This window comes from Papio anubis, unplaced genomic scaffold (genome assembly GCF_008728515.1).
Source record: "Papio anubis isolate 15944 unplaced genomic scaffold, Panubis1.0 scaffold154, whole genome shotgun sequence".
Taxonomy (NCBI): domain Eukaryota; kingdom Metazoa; phylum Chordata; class Mammalia; order Primates; family Cercopithecidae; genus Papio; species Papio anubis.
This window is the reverse complement of record NW_022161514.1, coordinates 64,333-90,909: the sequence shown is the minus strand read 5'-3', so window position 1 is coordinate 90,909 and position 26,577 is coordinate 64,333. Positions and strand designations below refer to the sequence as shown.

At 36.5% G+C, this 26,577-nt stretch overlaps 1 protein-coding gene across 1 annotated transcript in view; it reads right to left on the bottom strand.

Moving 5' to 3' along the window:
* Window positions 1-5,090: 5,090 nt before the first annotated feature.
* The window catches only part of LOC116272672 (thrombospondin type-1 domain-containing protein 7B-like), a 67,452-nt gene continuing 45,965 nt past the window's right edge, over window positions 5,091-26,577 (bottom strand). Inside the window, exons 6-11 of the mRNA XM_031661438.1 lie at window positions 25,729-25,902; window positions 25,538-25,633; window positions 22,339-22,421; window positions 18,857-19,049; window positions 14,592-14,679; window positions 5,091-6,282 (exon numbers count right to left, since the gene is read on the bottom strand). Of these exons, the coding sequence (XP_031517298.1) occupies window positions 6,201-6,282; window positions 14,592-14,679; window positions 18,857-19,049; window positions 22,339-22,421; window positions 25,538-25,633; window positions 25,729-25,902 (716 nt within the window). The 3' untranslated portion in view covers window positions 5,091-6,200. The remainder of the gene's footprint in view (window positions 6,283-14,591; window positions 14,680-18,856; window positions 19,050-22,338; window positions 22,422-25,537; window positions 25,634-25,728; window positions 25,903-26,577) is intronic.

Genomic DNA, 26,577 nt, shown 5'->3' with positions numbered 1-26,577 from the left:
CAATAACAAAGAATTCTTCAATGGCCCTGCATGGAACATGACCATATGTCCACATTTGCCATTATGACCAGATCTGTAAGATCTTAGTTTGCAATGTGGCACACAGTCATTTTTCATCTTGGTTAGGCTACAAGATGGGAGCCACAGCCTGTCTATTGGTTAAAAGATTAATCCCCCAAGTAGTTTCAGGCCTATTCTAATTGATTTGTTACAATTTACTGAGGAAATCATCTTCCAAAGTACCTAACCATATCTCTAAAATAAGAATAATTATTTTTTGCCTAATGTAGTGAGATGGAACTTATTAACTCATAGTGGTCTTAGATCTTTTCTTGTTAATCTTGAATTTAGTTCCCCTGAAGAAATACACACACACACACACATATATACATACATACACATATATGTAATCTCAGAAATATTAGTCATGAATAAAACTTTTATAAATTGCTTTTTGTGACAATGGCCTTGGATCCTTCCAACTCTGATATAATAATCACCAGCTGAAGATGTCTCTACATCCTTTAATTTCTTCAATTTCTCTACAACTTCTTGCCATGTTCTATCTATTGTTCCAACTGCATGTTTCCTTGTTACTTTTTTGTTAAATATCAATATGCTTATGTCAAAAAGGTGTCAATGAACAGTGTTTGGGTAAAGACTCTGATAATAGAAAACTTGGTGAGGAGACGGTATAATACGCCATTTTAAGGAAATTTCCCATAAAATTATATCTATACAGAATAGATTTATGACGGGTGAGTAGCCACACTCACAGAAAAGCCCTTTGACTGTGCCCTTCGTGCTTTTAAACATGCAGCAAATCAGTAATTCTTGATAGAGAGAGATTTGGAGATTTGAGAAATAAGTTGAAGCTGCAGTTTTGGGAAGCAAAATAACAAAATGAGACTCATGCAGTTTTTCATCTCTGAAATGAAAAACAAGCTCATGGGAAAAAAATTGACATTGACATCTAAAATGCTGGCCATTTAGAGACACAACTCTCATTGGCTCTGTATCAAAGATCTCTTTGACATTACATCGATCAGATTTTAAATTTATGAGAAAAACACAGCAAAATGTAGCTTCCATCAGACATGATATGAACTACTAGCTTGAAGTAGTTCATATTTCATCACACTACATTTCTGTCAATGATGTCACATCTTTGTTAACCTAGGTTTTCATTTATTGCTCTGATAAAAAGTGCACAGAAATCAATATGAAATTGGAAATGAAGGTGATAGCATCCAAACAGATTCCAAAATTTGAAAAGTTCAAGGAACATAAATCGACTCAGACTCCTAATGACTTGGTAATTGCGGTAATTTAAAAATAAAATAAAAATATTTTTTCATTTATGCCTATATTTTTCCTAAAGGCTACTAAATTCTTAAGACATAAATTGTTTGGACCTAACTATTCATAAGCAGAATAGTTAAACATTGCTTTTGGCCAACTATTGAGACACAAAGGCTCTGCGGATCAAGAAAGTTTGAGGACTTCTGAATCATATTATTTTGTTGTTTGACATTGTTCTATCATTTGACTGTTGAACTTGCTTTAAGAATAATCATAAAAGGTCAAGTGACCTCCTAGGAACTTTTTTTTGGTATGCCTGTGTGTGTGTGTGTGTGTAATTCCTATACTCTGTGACTAAATAGTCCCCAGTTCCCCAGTCTCTGCCTATAAGTGAATTGAGGCAGGGTTTTCTTAATTAGGTAGTTGAGTAGCATATACTGCTTTCCACAGCTCCTCCTGGAGTGAGACTGGTGAGGCTGCTCCATGGTGGACATGGGATAAAAACTCTTTGGTAGGAAGACTGACAATAATATGGAACATGAGGTGTTAGTGAAAAACCATTTCACGCTGTTTGATGAAAACAATGAAACAACTGTTTGGTATCTCATCCCTAGATCAATCTAAGAATGTTAAAATGTCCTCACCCTGGTTCTTATCACAAAGAATGTGGACATTCACTTGAATCTTTGGGGCAATATTGTCAGCCAATTATCAGTTCCTGGCCCTCTATCCTTGTCAAAAAGTCTTTACTCTCCAATGTGCATCTCAAATTCCTATTCTTCCTAAGCCCTGCTTTAATCCCCTAGATGCAATTAGTGAAGCCCTCTTTTCTGCACCCATCCATAGCATTGTTTCTTGTTGTTTATATATGCTTTCCCTAGTTTGTAAATTATTTAAAATAGGAATATTCTCAGGAAACCATTTTCAAGTTGTTCTAATGAGCCTCCTTCTTTTATGAATAACTACAAACTTAATGATTTTTCTTGTTTTTTGGAAAATAAATATTATTAATAAATTATGATCATTGCCAATTGCAGGAACTTAATCTTATGGAATGCATAGAAAATGATAGTAATTCTATAATATCTGAGGGTAAATGGATGAGGCCATGGCTGACTAAGATACTGACTGGCTTTGGTCACCCCCATGGTGAAGAGAAATCACTATTCCAGCACACCTGAAACCCACTTGTGGCACACTATGTACTTAGCATATTAGCTGATAAGATGTTTTATCATGCTTTGGTTACACTAACATCATTACATAAATTTCACAGAAGAAAACTCACAAGCATTATAACAAATGTAATACATAAGCTTGTAAAATTCCCGTAAGATCTCTCTATCCCAAAATAATTGAGCTAGATGTTTAATGTTGTTATTAAAGAACTATGCAGAGCTTGGCATTAAAACCATTTCTCCCTGGGGCCTCTGCCCACAGGGGAATCTTCTGAGGTGAAGTGATTGAATGCTAGTCTTTTGAGATTCCATTACTATGATCATTTCTTATTCATGCAGTATTTGCTGGACTAACATGTAGCACAGACCAAGCATACAGGTAAATCCACCTGTCATATAATCCAGGATAAGGAATGTAGGAAGTCATGAAACTGTGGTGCCATGGATCATATCATGTTTAAAATACTCTTGTGGCTGCCTATAATATTCAGAATAAAATACAAATTCCTCACCATGGCTTCCGTGGTTGCATGCTGTATACTGCTAATTCATCTAACCTCATTCAATCACTCTGCAAATATGGTGAGCAAAATTAAGATCCGTGCCCTCATGGTGTAACATCTAAATGCAAGGAAAAAATAGACAAACTATAAAATAAATATGTTTAGTAAATAGAATGTTAGAAGTAATCAGGCTATTAAAAAAAAAAAAAAGAAGAAGAAACTGGGGAGAAGAAACTAGGCTGAGAGAACCAGTAGGAAAGAGGTCAGCAGTTCTTTTCTGTAGAGAGCCAGATAATATTTAGGCTTTGCAGGCCATACTATCTCTATTGCAACTACTCATTCATTAATGTATTGTCTATAGCTACCTTCGGAGAGTTGAGTAGTTGCAATAGAGATTGTATGGCCTGCAAAGCCTAAATATACGATGTATATTTGTTTAATCAATGAGTGAATGTCATTTCTAAAGAGTGCACTCAACATTCAGTTCCAGCAAATTACCATGAAGGACTGAGGTATTTGTTACCAGATCGTATAAGTTTTCAAGAGAACCTAGAACTCCAAATTTTTATGTAAAAGCTCTCAATTTTAAATGACTTTAATTCAAAAACAAAAACCCTTTGTATACAGAACTGAATCTTTCTGCAAGCTAATTTTCTGGGACTTCTACTATATACATTCACAGGGTAGATCAGTTGTTGTTTGTGAGTCTGTTTTCTACACTGCAATGTGGAAACTGACTTAGGTGGCTTATTAAAGTCAATGGCTAGCTAGTAGCAGTACCAGGCACAAACTCACTTCTGATCTCCTACTTTTGTTCTCTGCCTATAAGCACTACACATGTTAAAACCATTTGTCCTGTAGGAGCAATGTGTTGTCCTAAGGAAGTGTTCATAGACTTCATTTATGAACTTTTGAAATGTGTATCAGTTTATGGGATATACGTAGTTTTTTTACTTATATTATTTTACTTGGCTTTCCTCCCAAGGAGTAATCGTCCCAAATCTTTGAGTTTGTCTGGCATAATTTTCAAGTAAAGTAAAAGTCAGAAGGGATCACATTTCATTCAACAGTGTGCCTCTGAGCACTGTCTAACCAATGGTAGATGTTTAGCATATATGATTTGCTTAAATGAATGAAAGAAATATGTAGTGATTAAAATATTTGGGAACTGGATGTAACTGAAATAATATTTCAGGCATGTATTATTGGAAAAGCAATTTTACTCAAGCCATGAGTACTAAAACTCTAGTATTATTGACATCAATTAAATATATGGATAATTGTTGAATCTGTAATGAATGAAAAACTTGAATGACCTAAGGCTCCCAACTCTGAATATGCAATACTCATTGTGGATAGTTTTTATTGTACTTTTGATATATGGTGAATATTAAGCATTTTCTATTTTTTATTAGTGTCTAACTTTAGAGGGACATAATTTCATTATCTTCCATTTCGTGCGTCAAACAACTGAGGCACAGAAAAGTTATATACCTGGTCCAGGATCACACAGGCAATAAAGGGCCTAGCCATGGTCTGATCTCCAAAGCAGCCTTTCTTAAACTACTAAGAAGGCTTTGATGATTTAGCTAAAGTGAACTTTTGAAAGCACAATTCTGGGAATTGTTTCATCAATTATACTAGTAAAATAAAATATTCCCTTTTTGCTTTCTTTTTTATTTTAAAATTATGGTATCAGTGGACACAATTAGCTAGCTGGAGGGCTCACCTAGATGTTAAATGGTTAATAGAGGTCACAGTGTAAATGAAAACATCCTGTAATCTGGTCGTTGTGTCAGATTTGTAACATTTCCATTTTCTTCCTTCTCTCACATCATTTATATATCAGTGTTTGATGATTACAGCGGTTTTTTCTAATATTATTTCAGCTCTAACTGTTCCCTAAAAGCTACTCTATGTCATTGTGAACTGTCGCTGGTTCCTAGTATGCCTGATAGTGTGGAGGGGTAAGATTCCTTTTTTTTCTGTCAGTGATAGCAGCTGTCAAGTCCTAAAACACTGAAAAACTGATATTAATACTGTTTTTGTCAAAGCAAGGGCAAGGCACTTCAGAAGTGAATAAATCTAGAACAGCCAACACTGCAGTCTCTTGAGCAGTTTATTTGTTATAAATACAAGTCAATACCACAAGATGGCACCTTTTTACTTTCAACACCTATGATTACAAACAATTATCTTCATAAAATGGTCTCAGCTTTTTAATGTGTTGTTTTAGATATTATTGAAACCTTATAAAAGCAAGACTTTCTACAAACAGGATTGGTGTTTGATGTATATTAAATGAGGTCAGATAATTAAATTTGAAAAAAGAATTTATAAATATTCAGATAAGAAAATTGAAATTACAAAAGCAGAGTTTGTCATCATTAAACTGAATTACAACTGTGTGTGGTTAATGCTATATCTACATGGATAAGTTTTTGTTAAAATACAGTTTTAGTAATCAAATAATCTACCTCATTCTCCAATTTGACCACATATTTCATTTGTACACTCTAACATTCAGTACACATTCCCTGCAGAAATGACCTAGCTTTCATCTAGTCCAGCAATTAACACACACTCTGCTATTTTCAGTAGCTGCAAACCATGAAGTGCCATCATCCCCTGGCTACAAAACAAAATACAATATTTAAAGGTTAAAAACTCAGAGAATTTCTGAAATGGTAATCCATTCTCTCTGTGTTCATGAAAATAGGCAATCCAATTTGAAAGTCTTTAAACCAATGTAAACTTTAGAAAACTCAGTGTTGACGTATGGGAAGAATAAAGACTTTGCACTAATATAGTGCGTAACAATGCAGTGTCAGACTCGTCATTTACAGTAAATGCCTTGATTGGACTTTCCTCTGGATTGTCATTATGCTGCTGAAGATCAAGTTTACTCAAGTCTGTGGGAATTCCATCATGTTTTCTTTCTCCCAGTTCCAAACAGGAAGAGAAGGGTTTTCAGGTCCCTTGGGAAAACCAAAAACTAAAACACTCACACCCACAAACAACTTGAAAACAAAATGGCAGACCTAATAATCCTTGACTCCATGTCCAAATGAAGTTGAGGCAATATTACTTTTGCAATATTTGTATTCTGCCCAATATATCACATCATGAGATTCCTCAAAAAACTGAGAAGTCTGAGAGCTACAAAAGAGAAAGCGGTTAAGGCAGTTGATGTCTACATTTGGATTTCTTTTTCAGGTTACATGTCTAAGTCTCCATCGTAGGCTAAGGTCAGAGGCTTCTGTTGGGGAGGTGTGCTTTGATGTGGTTTTGGCTTCTTGCTGCAAAGGGAAAAAAATTCCTCAGATAAAGTAAGTTCATAGAGCTCTGTTTCATCTGCCAAAGACAATTTTGAGGTATAGAAATTCAAGCGGTAAAAATGACAAAGAGATTCATTTCTCTAGATGTGCGAGTTTCCTTTTGTGAATATTGAATGCTTTCACTCTCCGCGAAGGAGAAGCCATCATTTTACACAATCTTAAAACTGGTTTAGTGGAATGGAGGAACTTAGTAGAAGGGCTGTTTCCGTTTTATATTCTTGTTGATATACAACAACGGGAATGTCTTTTCTCACTAATTTTTAAGCTTTTGTGACCTTCACATCACAGATGCTCAACATCATAAGCAGTTGGAGCAGCCAGGCCTCACCCTGCTGGTCTTGTTTTTCAGTAAACACACTTCTGCTCTGACCTGGAACCTGACATTTAGCTGCCAAGATGCCAGAGTGTGTCAGGAAAATTTAACCAATTCTACTCCGTGCAAAGCCATTCTCACCTGGTCTCTGCTTTACCTGAAGTCCACAACTTTGCCAGGTCAGAGAAGGCTGTTTTTCCTTCTCATGGAGAGAAAACATGTTGAACAACATCCCCAAATCATACAGCAATGCCCCAGATGTGGGGCAAAACACCCTGCAATACATTCCTTGTTTCTTAGTACAGGAAAATCTTAACTTGTATTTACAAATGCTTGTAACCTTTAATTCTGCCACTTAACTTCTCTCACCGCCACACTTACCCTTCCTCCTCAAGGTCTTTGCTTTGCCCGGCCTACACAGCCTGACTTCACCTCTCTCCCTGTCTCCAACCTTCCATGCTTTTATTTTATATTAGCATCTATTGCTTATTGGATGCACACTAAGTGCCAAGATCTGTGCTGAACATTTTACACAAAATCTCTCAAAACATCCCAGAACAACCCTGCAAGGGAGGCATTCGAATTATTGCTACTTTACAGAGAAGGACTACCGATGTTGTTTACATTCCCTCAGGTCACTGAGTGAGTGGCAGAGCCTGCATTCTAAGCAAATCTAACACATGGACCTGAGCTTTTAACCTTTTCACCACATTCTCCATATATATATACATTTGGCACTTGGTAGAAATTCATTTGGCACTTGGTAGAAATGACATTTTTTTGTCTGCACCTATGAATTAATTTTTGTATTCCGAGTGAATCTAACTTAAAAACAAAGATTTTAATCTATACAATTCAGTGGCATGTGGCACAGTCACAGCGTGTGTACCATCACCATTATCTAGCTCCAGAACCTTTTCATCGTGCCAAAAGGCAACTCTGCACTCTTCCAAGCAGTCTCTCCCCCATTTCCCCCTGCTCTCAGCTCCTGGCAACCATTCGTCAATTAACTTTCTGCCCGGATAGATTTTGATATCTTAAATGGAATCATGCTGTATGTGGCCTATTGTGTCTGGCTTCTTACACTTAATGGCTAAAATGGGGAATTTCATGTTATGTGAATTTTACTGCAATAAAAAATATTTGATAAAATTAAAATGGTTGTAGGGAGAAACTCCTAGTTAAAAATGCTCAAGTTTTAATTTAAGGAGTAAAATTATTTTTTTGATTGATGTTTGAAGCAAATGATACAAGTTAAAGAAATAAATTAAAAATGGTTTTGGCAGAACCCCTAAAAGGAACTGCAGATTCTCCTGGTGCCCCCCACTCTGGCACCTGGCATGCCGCGGGTGCTCATTGAGAATGTGCTGAGTGCTGGGCAGAGATGGCTGCAGGCAAGCAACTTCCAACCAGAGAAGCTGCGGAGATGCAAAAACATGATTCAGAATTTTCTCCAGAGGGAGCTTCAGCCTTCAATTTCCTGCTTTCCAGGTCCTCTCCAATTTTCAAAAAGGGTATTGCTTAATTATCTGAATAACATCCAATTTAACTTTATCTATACTAAAGTATAAGTATGTTCCAGTGACTCTAATTATACTGATGGGCTCAGGCTCTGGCATGAACCCCGCTTGACATGGAGTCCTGGGTATCCCATCCCACGGCATTTTAAGGTGCTAAGAAATCACACACACACACCAGAGGTTGAGGCAATCTGAAAGTGACAGCCTGTAAATCTACCCTGACGGTGGTGGTGGTGACGGGGTGGGTTGTCTTAATGGCAAAAAGAGTACATGGAAGTTCATCTGAAATTACAGCAGGAGTCTTCTCCCTCCCACCTCTCTTGGCTTTCTTTTTTGTGTGGGAAGGGTGCAAAGAAGAAGAGAGGGCTAAGAAATGTAGTTGCTTCCAAAACAGAGATTTTGGCGGTCTACCCTTAATTGGCATTTGCTAAAGGCCACTGGGCAAGGATAAATTAGAGAATCCTAAACACTGGGGAGTTGAGAATGCAAAGCCAGGAGAAAGGCTAGAGGTGGTCATATCTCTATAAACAGACAATACTATCTCCAGGGAGACACGTGAACTTGGCCAGTCTGTATGATCTAGGCTTGGAATATTCGAATCCAAATTTACACAAATATGTTTATACCACTTACCATGTTTGGAATCATGTTCACTGTGGCCACCGTTGGAGTGAAGATGGGGCTACTAATAGGTAGGCCTTGGACCTTTGTGGGCCATGTGGTATGCTGGGGTTCATTGGGATTAGGACCTCATTTATCATGCATCTTTTCATATTGTGCAACCACCCCCCAATTGCCAGATACCAAAATCGCAATTATGAATACATGAGATCTGAGAAGTTTTATGGCTTAGAATAGATCAGCCTCCTCTCAAATATTAATCTCTGGACCACTGAATATGGTAGTACTTCGCCAAATAGCAGTGGCTTTGCAAGGCTTTCTGGCTGGTAAAAAAGAACCCCAGGAGGAGGAGCTGAGGGGCAAGACTGCACTCAGCAAGGCCAACATGGAGGAGGCCAGCAAGTAGGAGGCTAGTCTTTAGAGCCTCTGGTTTGCTTTCCTTTCTCCCTACAGTATCCATATTTTTCCTTTAGAAGTAAGTTTATTTTTTTTTTCTCCTCCACCCTGGTTTCAGAAAAGGTATGATCACCTCCCTCACTCACTCAATCAGGACCCATAAATGCCTGGTACATAGGCCACCAAGACCACCAGTCATCCTGTGCCCAGGTGGGCATCTCGAATCCATCACTCTAATCTCTCCTGTTGAGCTGAGGTGTGGCCCCATCATTCTTCCTAACGGAGCACTCTTGACAGCCATAGCCACTTTTAGAGTTGGCACAAAGCACAAAATTTTGCAATCCTAGCTGTGAAAGATCACTGGCAGACACATTTTAAAGTGACCTCTTTTAGGGTCATTTGCATTTTAGCAAAAGACAAAAATGCAGTAAGCCAGAAAAGTGAGCTCATTGTGGACTGACAAGCCTCTGGCACTTCTCAGCAAAGACTCATTCTCAAGCCAGGAGAGATTAACTAGTTTGATGAAAGCAGCAAACCATATTTTGTTTTGGCAGCCACTTGTGAGAGACAAGCCTATGGAGATGCAAGTACCACTCTCAAATTTGGGAAGAATGAGAGTGTATTACAGAACTATGCTGGGCAAGGCAGACTGGACATTATTATCTGGTGTAACTTCCAGGTGCTACATCTAGGTTAACAGAAAGTTCATCCAGTGGTCATCCCCATTAAATTGCTTCATGGATATTTACTGCCAGGGGAGAAGGGGCATCAATAATATTTCTGAAACTCCAAACACTAATGGTAGATGTTCAAAGGCTAGTATTAGAAAGAAGTAGTCTTTAGAAGACTATTTTTTGACATTTTCTCAGAAGCATTTTCAAGTTTTATTATAAATTACTTTCATCTGAAGTATACACCAAAGACCTGGCATATTTTAGCAGTTCTCTTGTCCTAAGGCTTCTGTTTTTGGCAAAAACATAAAATCTCTAAAACTGTCATCCTCTAACTCTTCTGCAATCCATTTAATAGAATTAGATGCTGGGAAAATATCTATTTGGGTTTCTTTGGCAGCTCATATGTAACCGTAAATGGTACATGTTTTTATATCAATAGGTCTGTACCAGGTCTACAGCTTACTTTACCTGTGAAACAAGGAGCCTCTAAGAAATGTGGAAGCTATAGACATTTTGTTGAGTCTAAGGAGTTTTGGGCATCACTCAAGAGAAAGAAATCACAAAGATTCAAAGGCCAGTAGAAAGAGTGTGCACTCTAGGGATAGGCAAACCTGGGGTTGATTCTACCATGCTGGTGACCTCAGAAAAGTTAAGAAATTTCACTAGGGATCAATTACTGTTTAAAATAGGGATGGCAATAGCAACACCTCCTTGGATTATTATGATTGAATAAGGCAATGTATGTAATATTTGACATATAAATATTAGACTTTTTTTCCTAGACTGTTTTTTTAAAAAAATACAGGCAATAAGTTTTTACTAATACATTTTATTTATTTGCTCAATAAATCTTTATCAAATTCATGCTTTAAAACAATCCATAAAGCATAGTCATTACTTCTCTCCACCCAAACTCCCTGGGGTTTGATAGAGGAGGAAGATGTTTATATAAATAACTACAATATTATAATGGCATAAATACCACGAGAAAAAGGACATGAGCAAATTATTCCAGACTGTTTAAAAAGGAAAATGTTGGTATTTGAGTTTTACAGGGATTAATGAACAGGCAGAGTACCAATAGCTAGCAATGGAAAACAAGGAGTAAGCCACAGAAGCAGAAACTTCCTTGGAAAATTAGAGGGGCAGTTCCCTAAGTGCCTGATATGGTTAGATTTTGTTTCCCCACCAAAATCTCATCTTGAATCGTAATCCCCATAAACTCCATAATCCCCACATGTCAAGGGAGAAACTAGGTGGAGGTAATTGAATCATGGCTTCCCCCATGCTGTTCTCAGGATAGAGAGTTAGTTCTCAAAAGATGTGATGGTTTTATAAGGGTCTCCTTCCCCTACTCTCAGCACTAAATCCATCCTGTTGCTCTGTGAAGAAGGTGCCTGTTTCTCCTTTGCCTTTGGCCATGATTGTAAGTTTCCTGAGGCCTCCCCAGTCATACAGAACTGTGAGTCAATTAAATCTCTTTCCTTTATTAATTACCCAGTCTTGGCTATTTCTTCATAGTAGTATGACAATGGATTAATATAGTGCCCTAATGTGAAATTATTCCTCCTCAAAATGTATCTTTCAGAAAGAGGCGACAGTCTTATATTCAATGACTATAAAATCTTTTATATAATGAGGGGTACATTTGCTATACCAAAAGCTATTTAAAAAAAAATGCAAATCACAGATATACACACAAGACAAATAAAATGGCCATCTCCCTAATGTATGCAGATAGGTATTTGGATGTGAGGATAAAACCTCTGAAACAGCAGCACAAAGAGATCCAAAGAAGTGCGTATCTCAAACAACTTGGTAGAAATAAATATACTAAACCTGATACTGAAGTGAACTGTGGAAATAAAGACTAAAGCAGTGACAAGAGTGACTTATCTGAAAAATAGATGAAGATATTGAATAAAATTGTTATGAATATGAAATTAGAGAAAATGAGCATATTATATAATACTGTATTTATATATAAGATAATAAATGGAACTATCTAATTTAGCACATTGATTAAATATTAGCATAGACAATTTACTCTTTTATCTAAATCAAAAAGTTTATTTAAAAAGTCAATTTTTTTCTTTTTTAAAAAATTTTCCTTAGTTAGAAAATGAAGACTTACATGTGTTTGAGCCTATATAACATACGCGCCTGTATAGGGTATAGGGAATTAGTAGCAGATACATTTGAAAGAGTTGTTGGGCTCCAGTTGTGGAAGATTTTAGTCAACTGGTGAGGCAGCCAAAGCATGACTTTAGTTTTGCTGTTGGTGGGAAGCCAGAGCTCGTGTGTGAGTAGGAAAGGGCTGATCCCTGGAGCTAAGCTTCAGAAAGACGAATCTGGCTGTAGACTGCAGATGGGAGCCTGTGTAATAGGTCCAAATATGAGCGCTACTTCCACAGGGACATTATTAAAGGCAGACATTCAGCATGAAAAAAATGTCTATGAGATACAATGTGCATAAATACTTACGTAATTTGGCTACTGAAAAGTAAGGAGAAATTTCATTGATACTTTATATTTTAAAATTCACCAAAAAGCGATGTAGCAAAACTGCACTTGTATCCCATGAATATATATAAAAAAATTCTCTAGAAAGTGGTTTGTTAACAGAATACCATGATGTACCTAATTAATTCCCAGAACTTAGAGTCATGCAGAAAGGGGCCTTAATAAACATTTGTTGTCAAAGGAATAGATTACGGTTAACACATTCTTAGGTTGAAGGGAATGGAGAAAAATAAAAAAGGCAAAATGTATGTGTTACTACATGTAAATTTTTAATCTTTTAAATATTTAAGGGAAAAGGGAAGCATAGAATCTGGATTTGGGGATATGGTTGGTTACTAACAGCTAGAATTCATCTAAGCTTTTACAGACCGATAGACTATCTAATTACCTTACACTGGGTTGGTCTATTGATTGCTTTGAAAGTAGTTTCCTATTGGCCAAATCTTCATGTCCTTTGCTGCAATTTAAGAAATTTCCCCTTTGTTTTAATCTTTTCTGGTGATGAATGCTTCCTGTTCCTTTAAACCTCATACAAAGCTTTCAAATTCACATTTGTTCATTAAGAGTAGATCTAGGCAATACTAGCCAAACATCAATTTGAATAAAGAAAATCAGTAAAAAAAAAAATTAATTCTAAGATGAATGACCAACTGAAGATGACACTTTTCACTACAACAACAGGGAAATGTTAGTTGGATAGAAATCTAATTTCTAGGGAAAAATTTCTACCACTATAGGTGGTAGAAAGAATTAAAGTCATCTTATTTCCTTCACCAAATTTCACTGACCAAGAGCAAAGATTTAAAAACCTGTGTAGCCTTGGAAACAGAATTTGAGGTTAATAGACAATGGCTGAATTTGAATCAAGATTAAAACTTGGGTAAAAATTCTCAGGAAATAGTCTCTGAAACAGATGATGAATATAAATATCTTTATTAGGAGAAAAAATTGAAGTAACACTTTGAGCTCATGAAAATTAAAAAAAAAAATCAATTGAAACTTCTGCTCAAAAAGCTGATATAATATTCTTAGCACACTTGAAAACATTAACATCTACAGTTGACCCTTGAACAACACAGGTTTGAACTGCATCAACTTATATGCAGATTTTCTTCCGCCTCTACCACCCCTGAGACAATAAGGCCAACAACCCCTCTTTCTTCCTCTTCCTCCTCAGCCTAGTCAGTATGAAGATGGTGAGGATGAAGACCTTCATGATAATCCATAACTACTTAGTGATTAGTAAATATATTTTCTGTTCCTTATGATTTTCTTAATTACATTTTCTTTTCTCTAGCTTACTTTAGTGTAAGAATATAGTATATAATTCATAAACATATAAAATATGCGTTATTTGACTATGTTATTGGTAAGGCTTCTGGTCAAAAGTGGGCCATTAGTAGTCAGGTTTTGGGGGAGTCAGAAATTATACTTGAATTTTTGACTGCGTGGGGAGTAGGCACCCCAGTCCTCACACTGTTCAAGAGTCAACTGCATTTACTTCTGTCTGGTTTCAAGAGCAGTTCATCAACTAAAATATATTCTGTATGATGAACTAGTTATTATTTTCTGAGATTAATAAATTCTCAGAACTAGTCACTTTACAAAATGGTTTTTTATTTTTATTTTTGGAAATGACCATCAGTTAAATTTTGTCTCATAGCTTGTCAATATAAAAAAACAACTTGCTCTACTATTTAAAATGTGCTTACAGGTTGTTTTAACCAACTGGTCAGTTTAACCTAACCGTTCAAAATTTAAGAACAAAATTTAAGAACTGAAATTATCTGTAGTAATTTTCTTAGCCTGGACCACAAATTAGAATTACCTCAGAAGCTTTTAAACACCCAGATGACCTGGCCACATCCAAGACTAATTAAATCAGAATCTCTGGGGAGGGGGATCAAGCATGATTCCCTAGGAGACATCAATGTATTGTCAAGGCTGAAAACTACTGATCGAAATCAAAACACCCAAATGGAAAAGTTCTGACCAATGATTTTCATATTATTCAAATACCACATTTAAAAAAGTTATCTCAAATAAGAACAAAAAAAATAATGATTCCTCATTTCAACTATTCAGCCATTCTACTGTGGAAGATTATTTCTTGGCCTCAAGAATTCTATTATAATGGGCAATGATCCTGAGATACTTTTTTCAAGTATAACATTAAATCCATAAAAAATACGGAATATAAACTTTTTACTAATTAGTACTTACCAAACAAGGTAGGAAGTAAATACTAGGAAAATCATGATAAGAAAAGCGCCACCTGAAACGCCATAAACCCACATTTTTACTCGGCCATCTGTTTAAAACAGAGATAACATAAGAAGCTTAGCATACAGAAGTCTGCAGCATTTGAGAGACAGGGCAACATTAGATCTGACAACCCCAAGCTGACCATTAGTTCTATACTTGAACACCAGCACCTTAGCCAACTGTGCACTCAACTGCAGAAGTTAGCAATGTTCTAGCATACTCTGTAAATTGCCAGGTATAATCAGAAATTAAAGATTGTCTTAGAACATCATAGGAATATGGGTTTCCTACTAGAAATTATGTCTATGAAAACAACTTTAAAATATTACATGGCACCCTTTTTAATGGACTTTTATAGATAAACAGTTTGCATTGTTGTTTGATTTTTAGCAAATTAACTCTCAAAAGCATTAGGTGTAACTTCATGGCACCAAAATTTTTATGTTACTGAATGTTTTACATTTTATCTGAATTCTGAGACATGCACAAGTCATAAGCATAAGTGGAAATATCCATAGGTAACAGCTCTCAAATGATGAAAAAGAAATGAAAATGTAAAATATAAGATAGTCAATCAAATTTTTTCATAATACCAAACAAACACTGGTAATCATTATTTCATAAAATCCAGTCAATTGGTAGGCTAATTTGAATTTAAGGTCTTTATAGTTATATGCATATACAAAAATATGGCAAAACATTTGACAACATAAAAAGAACAAAGAAAATTATAATTAAGAGACAACTTTGCATGGAAAGAAAACTACTATGACCATTTTTAGTGGCTCTACTTCCAAAATGACGTTAGGCAAACAAAAACTACATGACCATACAAGTTAATCAATTCATCAAATTACTGTAAAATAATCACCATGTGTCTACAAGTACACATTATTTTGGATCTGATGTCTACTACAGTTAACAAAATGCATTAACCATGTATTTTAATCTATTATGTTACTTTTATTCTATATAAGATATAAGCTTGAGTATATATATACATACATTCACAAATATATATATGCTTTTTGTACATATGATAGAAACTTGAGTTGTTTCTGTCACTCTAATGTTTTTTGCTCTATTTTATGTGAACATATAGCTAACTAAACTTAGAATTGGACTGACAAAGGCAATACCTCAGTATCCCAAACGAATTGCATTTATTTCTGAAAGAAACACACAGAGATTCATCATACTACACCAATGTAATTAACTACAGGTCCAAAATACACGTAACGGTATCTTATTTGAAAAGCTTCTATGCGGGGAAAAACAATCAAAATCTATTGTAAACAACACTTGTTTTGAATAAAATCACAATTACTTTCAATTACATTACAACTACCTATTATAGTTTTTGCTTATAGGACACTTTCAAGTCTCAATCAGATTTTAGAATAAGGTTCAATGTAGTAATGGTATTTTTCTATGGTCATAAAACTTTTACTAAAGCTTGGATTCTAATCTCTTTGAAACACTAATGATGAAATGGCCTATTCTGAGTTTTTACGTTGGTCAAAAAAAAAGTCTTTCCTGAGTTAGGACGCTCCTTATAGCTTACAATCCATAACACCCTGACTGATTCATTGGGAGGTCCAGTGCTTTTAAATCCCCAGTTTAGAAGTATGTGGTGGTATAAAACCTTTAAAGCCATGTTACTTAAAAAAAGCATTAATGTATTCTATAAGGACATAAAAGATAGGCTAAACCTTCTAACTATTAAAAAAGATACGTAGTGAAAAATAAGTCTTCCCACCACCCTCTCAATTCCCTACAGAGTAGCTATTACTGTTACCAGTTTCCTTGTGAATCTTTCTAGTTCTCTGCATATGCAAGCACCTGAGCACACATATACCAATTCATACACTTCTTAAAAAGACAAAAATGGTACATATCATTCACTTTGATTTGTACTTTTTCTTCCACTAAACAATATAGGTTGGAAATATTTTCATACTAGTTCATAAAAGAAGGTCTACCTCTTCTTAGTATCCCTGTGATTCACCATGACACAGTTATATTTTGGTTTTCCCATTATTCTATTTGTGGGCATTTATATTGTTTTCATTCATTTGCTATAATAAGCAATCATATAATTAATATAACTTACAGACGTCTTTTAGTATATGTGTATATAACTGCATGATGAGTTCCTTAGAGGAACATTTTAGGTCAAAATATATGACAGGTAAATAAATATATTAGTGTGGCCTAATCGTCCTCCTGACAGGTTGCTCTAATTTACACTCTCACCATGAGAACCTAATGAAAGTTGTAAACTCTCTCAAGACCAAATACATATTTCATATACACTTATCTATATATATACAAATATAAGCACACACACACGCAATTTATATCCCAATATACATATATATGTGTAAATACATATTTTTGTGTATCTAGACACACACAGACACACACACGTATACTCACACATATGATGTTGTTTTAGTTAGATCTCCAAGTTCCATCCATGAATAAAAGGTTAAGGGCTTACTTGTGGATTCCAAGACTCATTTCCCTGGGACCTCAAGTTAATTCTCTTTCAGAAATAGGGTCCACAGGCAATGGGTGAATCTGGCTATATTTAATATCATGTTTCCTTCACATTTAAATCTACTTCTAATTTAGCATTAAAGCTAATGAGATGTTTTTAAACACCTTTGGCATTCCCAGACATGCAGGGGAATCAAAAGTTAACTAAGATATGGTGGTATTTCTTAAAAGTTGACTGAGGTGTATAAATATTGCTTCTCCAGTTAGATCTGTGTTTCTCTGGGCCTGGGCTTTGGACTGTGTTCCATTTAAACGGGTCATCAAGACCCTTCTGGTACGGCTAAGGCCTAGGGTCTGGAAGGAAAATTTCTAGGGTATATTTGCCTGAGTGTTTTCTGTGTCTTCCCTTCCTATACCCCAGGAGTTATGTTGCTTTCCTTGGTCATTTTCAGCGTTTTGTTTCTAAAAGAAGTATGTCTGATGGCCACAGAGTCTCTGGCTTTCCCCTTCTACCCAATTCACAAAGTGGGAAGCAGGGACAGGGGTTTGTAAAAGCCTTAAAGGTCTGCCTTTAAAACCTTCCTCTGTCACTTGCTGGTGGTCTGAAACTGATAACATTAACCTGCACTGCCATTTTCAGTTACCTCATCTCTCAAATGGGATGATAACATCTCATTAGGTTCTAAGAACGTAATGAGACATTTCATGCTGTACAACCAGCCAGCACAGAGCCACAGGGCAACAGAAAGCATCTAATAAATGTCCATTCCTGCACTTAGTAAAAGTCGATTACTGAGCCCTGCAGGCCTAATACTGCAATATCTACGACAATCCTGCAGGATAAATACCACTAGACTGAGTTTATAGATGAAAAAATGAGGTCCAGAGAAGTTAAGAAACTACAGCTAATCACAAAACAGGTGTGTGTAAGCCATGAGGCCAGTAAGGTCTGTCTACCTTTGAAACTGATACTCTTTACCTTTTCACCAGTGTTTCTTGAAGCAAATAGGATCTCTGGACATTTCTTATAAGTCCTTGAGATTCTATTCCAATTTTCTCATTTAGTTATATATACAAATTCAGTTATAAGAGTAGATCTTTTCTCAGAGATAAATTAGGATTGAAAGATATTTTCAGGTGAGGTGCAGTGGTTCATGCCTGTAATTCCAGCACTTTGGGAGGCCAAGGTGGGCAGATTACTTGAGGTCAGGAGATTGAGACCAGCCTGGCCAACATGGCGAAACCTGTCTCTACTAAAAATACAGAAAAATTAGTCAGGTGTGGTGGCAGGCACCTGTAATCCCAGCTACTCGGGAAGCTATTGCAGAAGAATCGCTTGAACCTGGGAGGCAGAGGTTGCAGTGAGCTGAGATCACACCACTGGACTGCAGCCTGGGTGACAGAGTGATACCCTCTCCCCAACCCAAGAAAAAAGAAAGATATTTTCAAAGGATATTATTTTGTTATTTAACTCACTGTCTCTTAGACTGGGGTTGAGAGACTTATGTTCAACCATTCATGAAAACACTGTACACTTAAAGGGACTCATGCATCATGCAATATTCAAATCTGAGAAACCCTGTATTATGCCATACTGCCTCTTTCTTCTCTCCTCTCCATTCTCCTTCCCTTCTCCTTCCCTCCATTCCTTCCATTATGAGAAGTGGTCAAAATATAGACCTCCTGTGAGAAAATTCTCATTTCTTACAACTGAAACTCACCTGGATCAAGTGGTTGAAGAGACCATCCTTTAAAAATATCATGTATTTTTGAATTCACAGGTCTGTTTTTCCCAGAAAGGTTTTTCACATCAGCTTTTTTATCCTCTGAGCCTGGTACTTTCATGCAGTAATCCAGGAAACCATTTGATCTCATTATCTCTGTATAGCCCTTCTCACAACCACAGACTCCACCCTATAGCATAAATAATATTTTTATGGTTACACAGTGAGTCAAACATATGAATGAATAAAAATACATATGTTAAAATCACTTAATATTTGCACTATACATCATGGCAATTTAGGGTTTGGGGCAACTGACTTACCAATGACATGATAATCAAATACATAGTTTGTCTTTTTAAATTCCAAAGTCAGCTCTTAAATCAAATGTTAGGTTTTTCAAATGTGTTTACAATTCTGACACCTGCCACATATTAAACCATAGTTCTTTGTGAATAAAGTTAATTAACTATGTCTTTTCCTCTCTTTCTTTCTTTTTTTATCTTTTTTTTTTTTTTTTTTTTTAGATGCAGTTTCACTCTGTCATTGAGGCTGGAGTGCAATGGCGCAATCTCAGCTCATTGTAATCTCCGCCTCCCAGGTTCAAGCACTTCTCCTGTCTCAGCCTTCTGAGTAGCTGGGATACAGGCACCTGTCATCATGCCCTAGCTAATTTTGTCTTTTTTTTTTCTTTCAATAGAGACAGGGTTTCACCATGTTGGCCAGGCTGGTCTTGAACTCCTGACCTCAGGAAATTTGCCTGCCTCGGCTTCCCAAAGTGCTGGGGTTACAGGCGTGAGCCACTGTGTCCAGCCATCTTTTCCTCTCTTATGGAGATGTTTATGGCATTTAATCAAATTATCTTCAACTCTTATCTCCATTTGTTTCAGATCCTTGCCTACTTGCTCCAACCCACCCTTCCTACTGAGAAGCAAAGCAACAGGGATTATGTACATATCTTCTTTGAATTAAGTGCTCTTGCTATCACAGCTGCTAAATCCCTCCATCACCTTTTACTGTTGACCACTAACTGTTAGAGTTGGTAGCTAAGAAGACATAAGCAGGACAGGAGAAGGGTTCCCCACCAGGAATGTCAGGCAACCAGTAGGTGATGGTTAGGCAGTTGTTAAACTGTCTCGCTAACATAATAATTGGTTGCAGCCAGCACTAGGGAAAGGCAGTCTCCCAAAAGATAGAAAACACCTGAAGCTGGTGGTCAGCAGCTTCCTGATAAAATCTCAGGAGTTGGGCAAATGGGCTCAATCATGCTAAGAGGCAAAATGTTAGAGTTTAACTGGTATATGACCTTCCTCTAGGAACACACAACTTGTAAGGGAAAAATGCCTCAAGTGAGCATGCGTACAACTTCAGTAAACACACTGTGCATGCGGCCCCTCCCAAGTCCTGGCAGGTCACTGTGCATGTGGATGGCGCACCCTAAGGAAAGAATTGGGGGAGAAGGGAAACAATCCCCACCCCTGAAGCATGCCAACATATAAAACCCAAGTCAAAGGTCAAAGAGGGCACTTGGATCTCTTTAAGTTGCCTACTTGGCCTTCTTCCAAGTGTACTTTACTTCCTTTCATTCCTGCTCTGAAACTTTTTAATAAACTTTCACTCTTGTTCAAATACTTGCCTCAGTCTCTCATTCTGCCTTACGCCCCTCAGATGAATTCTTTCCTCTGAGGAGGCAAGAGTCAAATTGCTGCAGACCTGTACGGATTTGCTGCTGCTGATGTAACCATATGAAACTACGTCTCTGCTCGAAGGCTTACTTCTGCACTCAAGGAGGGCAGCCTTACATGGGAGATAAAAGACTTCACCAAAGACACATGCTCAAGAGAAATATACCTATGGCTATCTGAGTTATTCCTCCCTTGTAATAACTCGAGTATCATCCCACATCACATCCCTAGTTGGCATTGTGACAATGGGTCTTTTATATTTGTCTGTAAGTTTCTGGTCATTTTCAAGTAGATGGATGAAGATTCCTATCTGCCTCTGGAAGTGAACGTGAAAATTAACAGCTCTTCCTCCAGCAAGTATACAGACCATAGAGAAGAGTGGAAGAGAATAAGCATAAGATTATGAATCTCTATGACTTCGCTCTTATGGCTCCTTACCTAAAGCTATTTATCTAGCATTTTCTGAACAGAACTTAGCTTCACAAAGCTACTCATGCCAATCTTCAACAACCAGTTAACTTTATTTAGGTCACCAATTATTGACTGAACACATGATTTTGAGGATAAATAGATACTAAAAGTAAACAAGGCACCTCAATTTTCTACAAAAGGAAAAAGGTAAGAAAAGCACATGTTAACTGCCCATAGTTTAGTTCAGGTTGTAGTCATATACTAATAACACATAGATATGATATTTTCAGTTGGTTTTAATTGAAAGTATCACAAAATGATATCTTCATATCACAGTAGAGAGATCTAAGAAAGTTTGTATATGCTCAGCTATTAAAGCCATATTCTCAAGATGCATCTCTATTTTTAGCATGAGAGAAAAGTTGTAACCAGTCAGTCATATGTTCAAGAGTTCAAGGAAAAAAAGTAATTTCTGTTTAATTAAAGAGGACATCTAGAGAGTTGGTGAAAAGCTACAACTTCTACTTTTCAAACATCATTAACCCAAATGGAGTTGTTCCTGAACTTCTCCTCTTTTCCTTCTATTGCCCTCTGCAAGCTTACCCACTGTCTTTTCTGTGGTAAAGAATTAACCCATCTTGAATTGCAAGGCCAATTATAGGACTGAGTACTTGAATTATTTTTAATCAAATCACTTTTAGAATAAGCATACTATAAGAAAAAGCTTATTTCTTTAAAAAAATTAATATAGTTTTTAAAACTTACAATGCACTGCACACTATGAGTGCCATTGATTAGAATACATTACATGTTTTACATTAATTCCTGAGTTGTTGTAGATGGGAGTTATAGGAGAAAAAGCATAAATAAATTTCTGCTTTGAAAAAAAAATACACGCACAACCCCTACCCCACACACATATTTTTTTCAACCATAGTCACATATTCAGCTTATTTACAATAGACTAAAAATGTACTCACTCGACAGTAATCATAGTGTAATACAATGTACATAATAACTTCAGCAAATATGAACATTTATAATATCTTTCAAAATAGGTGAGGCGTATAAAAGGTTAAGAAGAGAAGACGTAAGTCAACTGAGAATACTTATTGATAAATAGAGCTGTAATTTATGACATAAATTAGACATTTGAAAGATAGATTTGGCTACAGACAGATTGATAGAAAAAGACTGTTCTCCTTAATACATGGTCCTAACAAGAAATTCTTTATAGCTGGGATTACTCCTGCAAATGCCTCTAGATGGTATCATGGGCATGTGGAACTGCTACTTGAGCTGCAGCAGACAGGAGAACATCTGATTGTATATGTAAAACACAGCAACTAATGCACTTATAGAAGACTCCAGCATATGACTCACCTGTGTACAGTAGGAGAAAGGTTTTCTGCAGGCTGGAATGCACTGCCGAATGGCAGCAGGACGGGCCTGAGGGGAGCAGCCTCCTACAAAGGAAATTCCATCATCATTTGCAGATTTCTCTATGATAAACATTTCTAATTTTTTGGTATTTTTTTAACCTGTGGCACTGGCCTCTTTGCAACAGTATTATTATTTTTGAAAAATCTATTCACCAACATTGTGGTCCAAGCCTATTTTATTGATTACGTTAAAATGAATTGTTTGAGATAGGAGGCTCTTCTAACAGAGGCTATTTGCAGTAGAGTTTTTATACTTGTTTATTGGCGATGTGATTCTATCATATGGCTATGCTTGAGCGCAAAGTCTATGAGAGCCAGAATCTGTAGAAGAATTGATAAAATCTAAATTTAAACTCAGGAGCAGAAAACATATCTGCTGGAATACTCCTTCTACGTATATACTGCTCCAGCTCCTGAGCACCCAGCTAGGCACTAGCCCAGTTTCAACAACCCAGTAAGTGCTAAAAGAATGCCACGAATGAATTCATGGGACCATGGTATCAAACACGCTGATAGTATTTTTAAATGTATTTCAGCTGGAATACATACACACAGAGTCACATATAAACACATTCTTAAGAGCAAGCACCGAAGCTCTAGGAGAGACAGTCACACATCTGACACAGTACTTGTTGCTGCTTCGTACATATTTTTGAGTAAATGGATGAGACAATGTATGTCTCTATAACTGGACAATCATTTACATGCTAGTCTTGCTTTGTTAAATTCAAGGTAGTAAAAGAGACATGAGACAAAGCCTAGAGACAATTTGACGAAGCACCATTTATATAGTACTGGTTGCATGGAAAGGTTCTAGCCTTTGGATAACTACAATTGCCAACCCATTATAGTTTATAGTTTTGTAGCTAGCAAAAAGCTCTGGGCCTAAGGCAGAGTAGGGAACAGTTAGACCTACATTGTCCCTAGGAATGAAGCAGCTAAATTCTTACTGTGACTTGAAAACTAACACAAGGAATCCACACAGAAATTTTTAAAAAGCAAAATTCACAGTCCAGAATTAGCATCTAGGTGTGAAATCGATAATTTGGGTGTTAGTGGCAATAACCACACAGTCCTGTTTCTACCAACTGTGTTAGTGGTGGCGGGGGAGACTTTCCGCTCTTTAAACCAGGGATCTCCACAGCAGGAGTACCTCAGCGGGAGGAGGACTCTTGGGAATAGGAAAGAAAATCTTGGAATTTACATAGGTTATAAAACATATTTTTTAATTCTAAGAATTAAATTAAGCTTTAATAATATTTATCAGATGATACCAGTGACCTGAGCTTCTTCATCAGATGACTGCATGTTATACACTGTGCAAGACGAATTCTGTGCAGAGAATTGATAGCGAAGCCCCTAGAAGTATGCTAACTCTCAGCATATTGCAGAGTATGATACCTTCTGTGTTCCTGACTTGGGAGACTTAGAGTATATTTAGTTTTAATAACTTACAAAAAGGGTAAGTAGGATAATTACTTAAATAATTAAGTAAATTATTTTGTGGATAAACTATGAATTAAAAACAATACAATAGTGCAAGAGCAAGTAAACAAGAAAAAGGAACTGACAGTACTTCTATTCCTATAGGCATTTCAGCTCTTGCACAAGCTCTCTGTAAACCATAGTACTAAGTAAACATAATGACAATTTAATTTGCTTGGACAAGAAAGCATTTAAAAACCTCAAAAATTGGCCAGGTGCGGAGGCTCACGCCAGTAATCCCAGCACTTTGGGAGGCCGAGGTGGGCAGATCACGAGGTCAAGAGATCGAGACCCTCCTGGCCAACAAGGTGAAACTCTGTCTCTACTAAAAATACAAAAATTAGCTGGGTGTGGTGGTGGGCGCCTGCAGTCCCAGCTACTCGGGAAGCTGAGACAGGAGAATCCCTTGAACCAGGGAGGCGGAGGTTGCAGTGAGCTGAGATTGTGCCACTGCACTGCAGCCTGGTGACAGAGTGAGACTCTGTCTCCAAAATAAAACAAAACAAAACAAAACAAAACCTCAAAAATTATTGAGAAGACCAGTTGTACAATCAAATAGTGTCTGTCATCATGAATGAGGGACCTTATGCTCAGTCTATATTTAGATATTAAGAAATAATCATGACTCACAAAATATTCAAAAACTAAGCATCCAGTACATGAATACAAATACCTGTAATTTACATCATAAAAGCTTTCTATGTTTATTGCGGCACTATTCACAATAGCAAAGACTTGAAATCAACCCAAATGTCCATCAGTGATAGACTGGATTAAGAAAATGTGGCACATATACACCATGGAATACTATGCAGCCATAAAAAAGGATGAGTTTGTGTCCTTTGTAGGGACATGGATGCAGCTGGAAGCCATCATTCTCAGCAAACTATCACAAGAACAGAAAACCAAACACCGCATGTTCTCACTCATAGGTGGGAACTGAACAATGAGATCACCTGGACTCGGGAAGGGGAACATCACACACCAGGGCCTATCACAGGGAGCGGGGAGGGGGGAGGGGGGAGGGGGGAGGGATTGCATTGGGAGTTATACCTGATGTAAATGACGAGTTGATGGGTGCTGACGAGTTGATGGGTGCAGCACACCAACATGGCACAAGTATGCATATGTAACAAACCTGTACGTTATGCACATGTACACTAGAACTTAAAGTATAATAATAATAATAATAATAATAAAAGCTTTCTGCATCATTAACATACAAAATATTTTAATTTTTAAATTTTATCTTTATTAGCCCCTTTAATTTCAACTTCTGAGTATGTTTTATATCAGTTGAGTACTGCACACACACATGCTAAGATACGTCGTTTGAAACATTTTATTGAGAAGGGACATGATTTAAAATTTTACTAGCATCTGTCTTTTTCAGTCTTTATCTCAGATCATGATATTTAAGGACATTTTATTGTATTTCAGCTTATTTCTTTAAGTTGTTTGATATTTTTATAGGTCTTAAAATTCAACTGCTTTCTTTCTAAGATGCAAATATCTAATGAAAATTTGTAATAAAATTCATCTAAGCTACCTGCCCAAGTCACCCCTTGCTTATAATTTGTAAGCAAATTCTTCTCACAAATAACAACACTCAGCTGTCTTTGTGAAGTGCCTACATAAGTCTTAGGCAGGAATACCTGTGACATTAACGCCATCTGAACGCTGGCACCACACAGTTCGTTCATTATTGTTCCAAAGACTTGCTTTCCATGTGTAGTGATAACATTTGCCTCCTGTAAGTAAATATGATAATAGCAGTTCTATTACACCTCACTTAGAATAAGCATTGATCAATCAAGGCTAAAGAACTGAAAAGTGCTCTTCGTACCTGTACAAGGGCGTGTTTCTAAAACCTGTTGGGGGCAGCTGTCTTGGTTCTCAAAAGACTGAATTATAAATGTCCTTGATCTAGACTGGCGACCCACAGTCTCAAAGCTTCTTCCATCAATGCAGGTTAATTCACATGTGCTCCACTCTGACCATTCCGTCAAATGGCAGTCTCCTGGACAGTCATGTAGTACAGGGTGGAGAAAACAGCATGAAAAGTGGCACTGGACATTTGCATGGGCAGGGCTCACACAGAGATTTGCAGTGATACGTGCAGTTCCAGATACTACACATTCTATATCGATCAATTTTCCAATCAGAATGTCCTAAGAATGATGAAGTAATTTATAGTTTAATCTTGTTTAACAAGAAAGTTGCCAAAAACTAGATTGTTATTACTTTGCTTCAAATTGTAATAGTCACATCTAGAAAATATTATGTATCTGCTAGCGTTAATAAAACTTTTAAAAGAGAGATATAAAAATTATGGTAACTCAGTGTTCAAAGATCAGAATAACATCATAAAATGGATGTTCATAGAAACCATATAAAAGGGAATAAGTAGGTCACTGAAATGAACTATCTTTTGGACCAAAGAATGTTTAATTGAATACCCTAAACATCTTTCTCACTCAATAAATATAATTTATAATTTATATAAATATATCTTTATATAAATTATGTACACAAATATTTTTTGTTTGTAATACATATATGCATATGTTTTATACATACATATATGTGTGTATACATACACACATATATACATGTTATACACTGTATTACAAAAATATATTGTCACCTTGAACTTACGCCATACAAACTACGTTGTGCTACTAGGATTAAAATA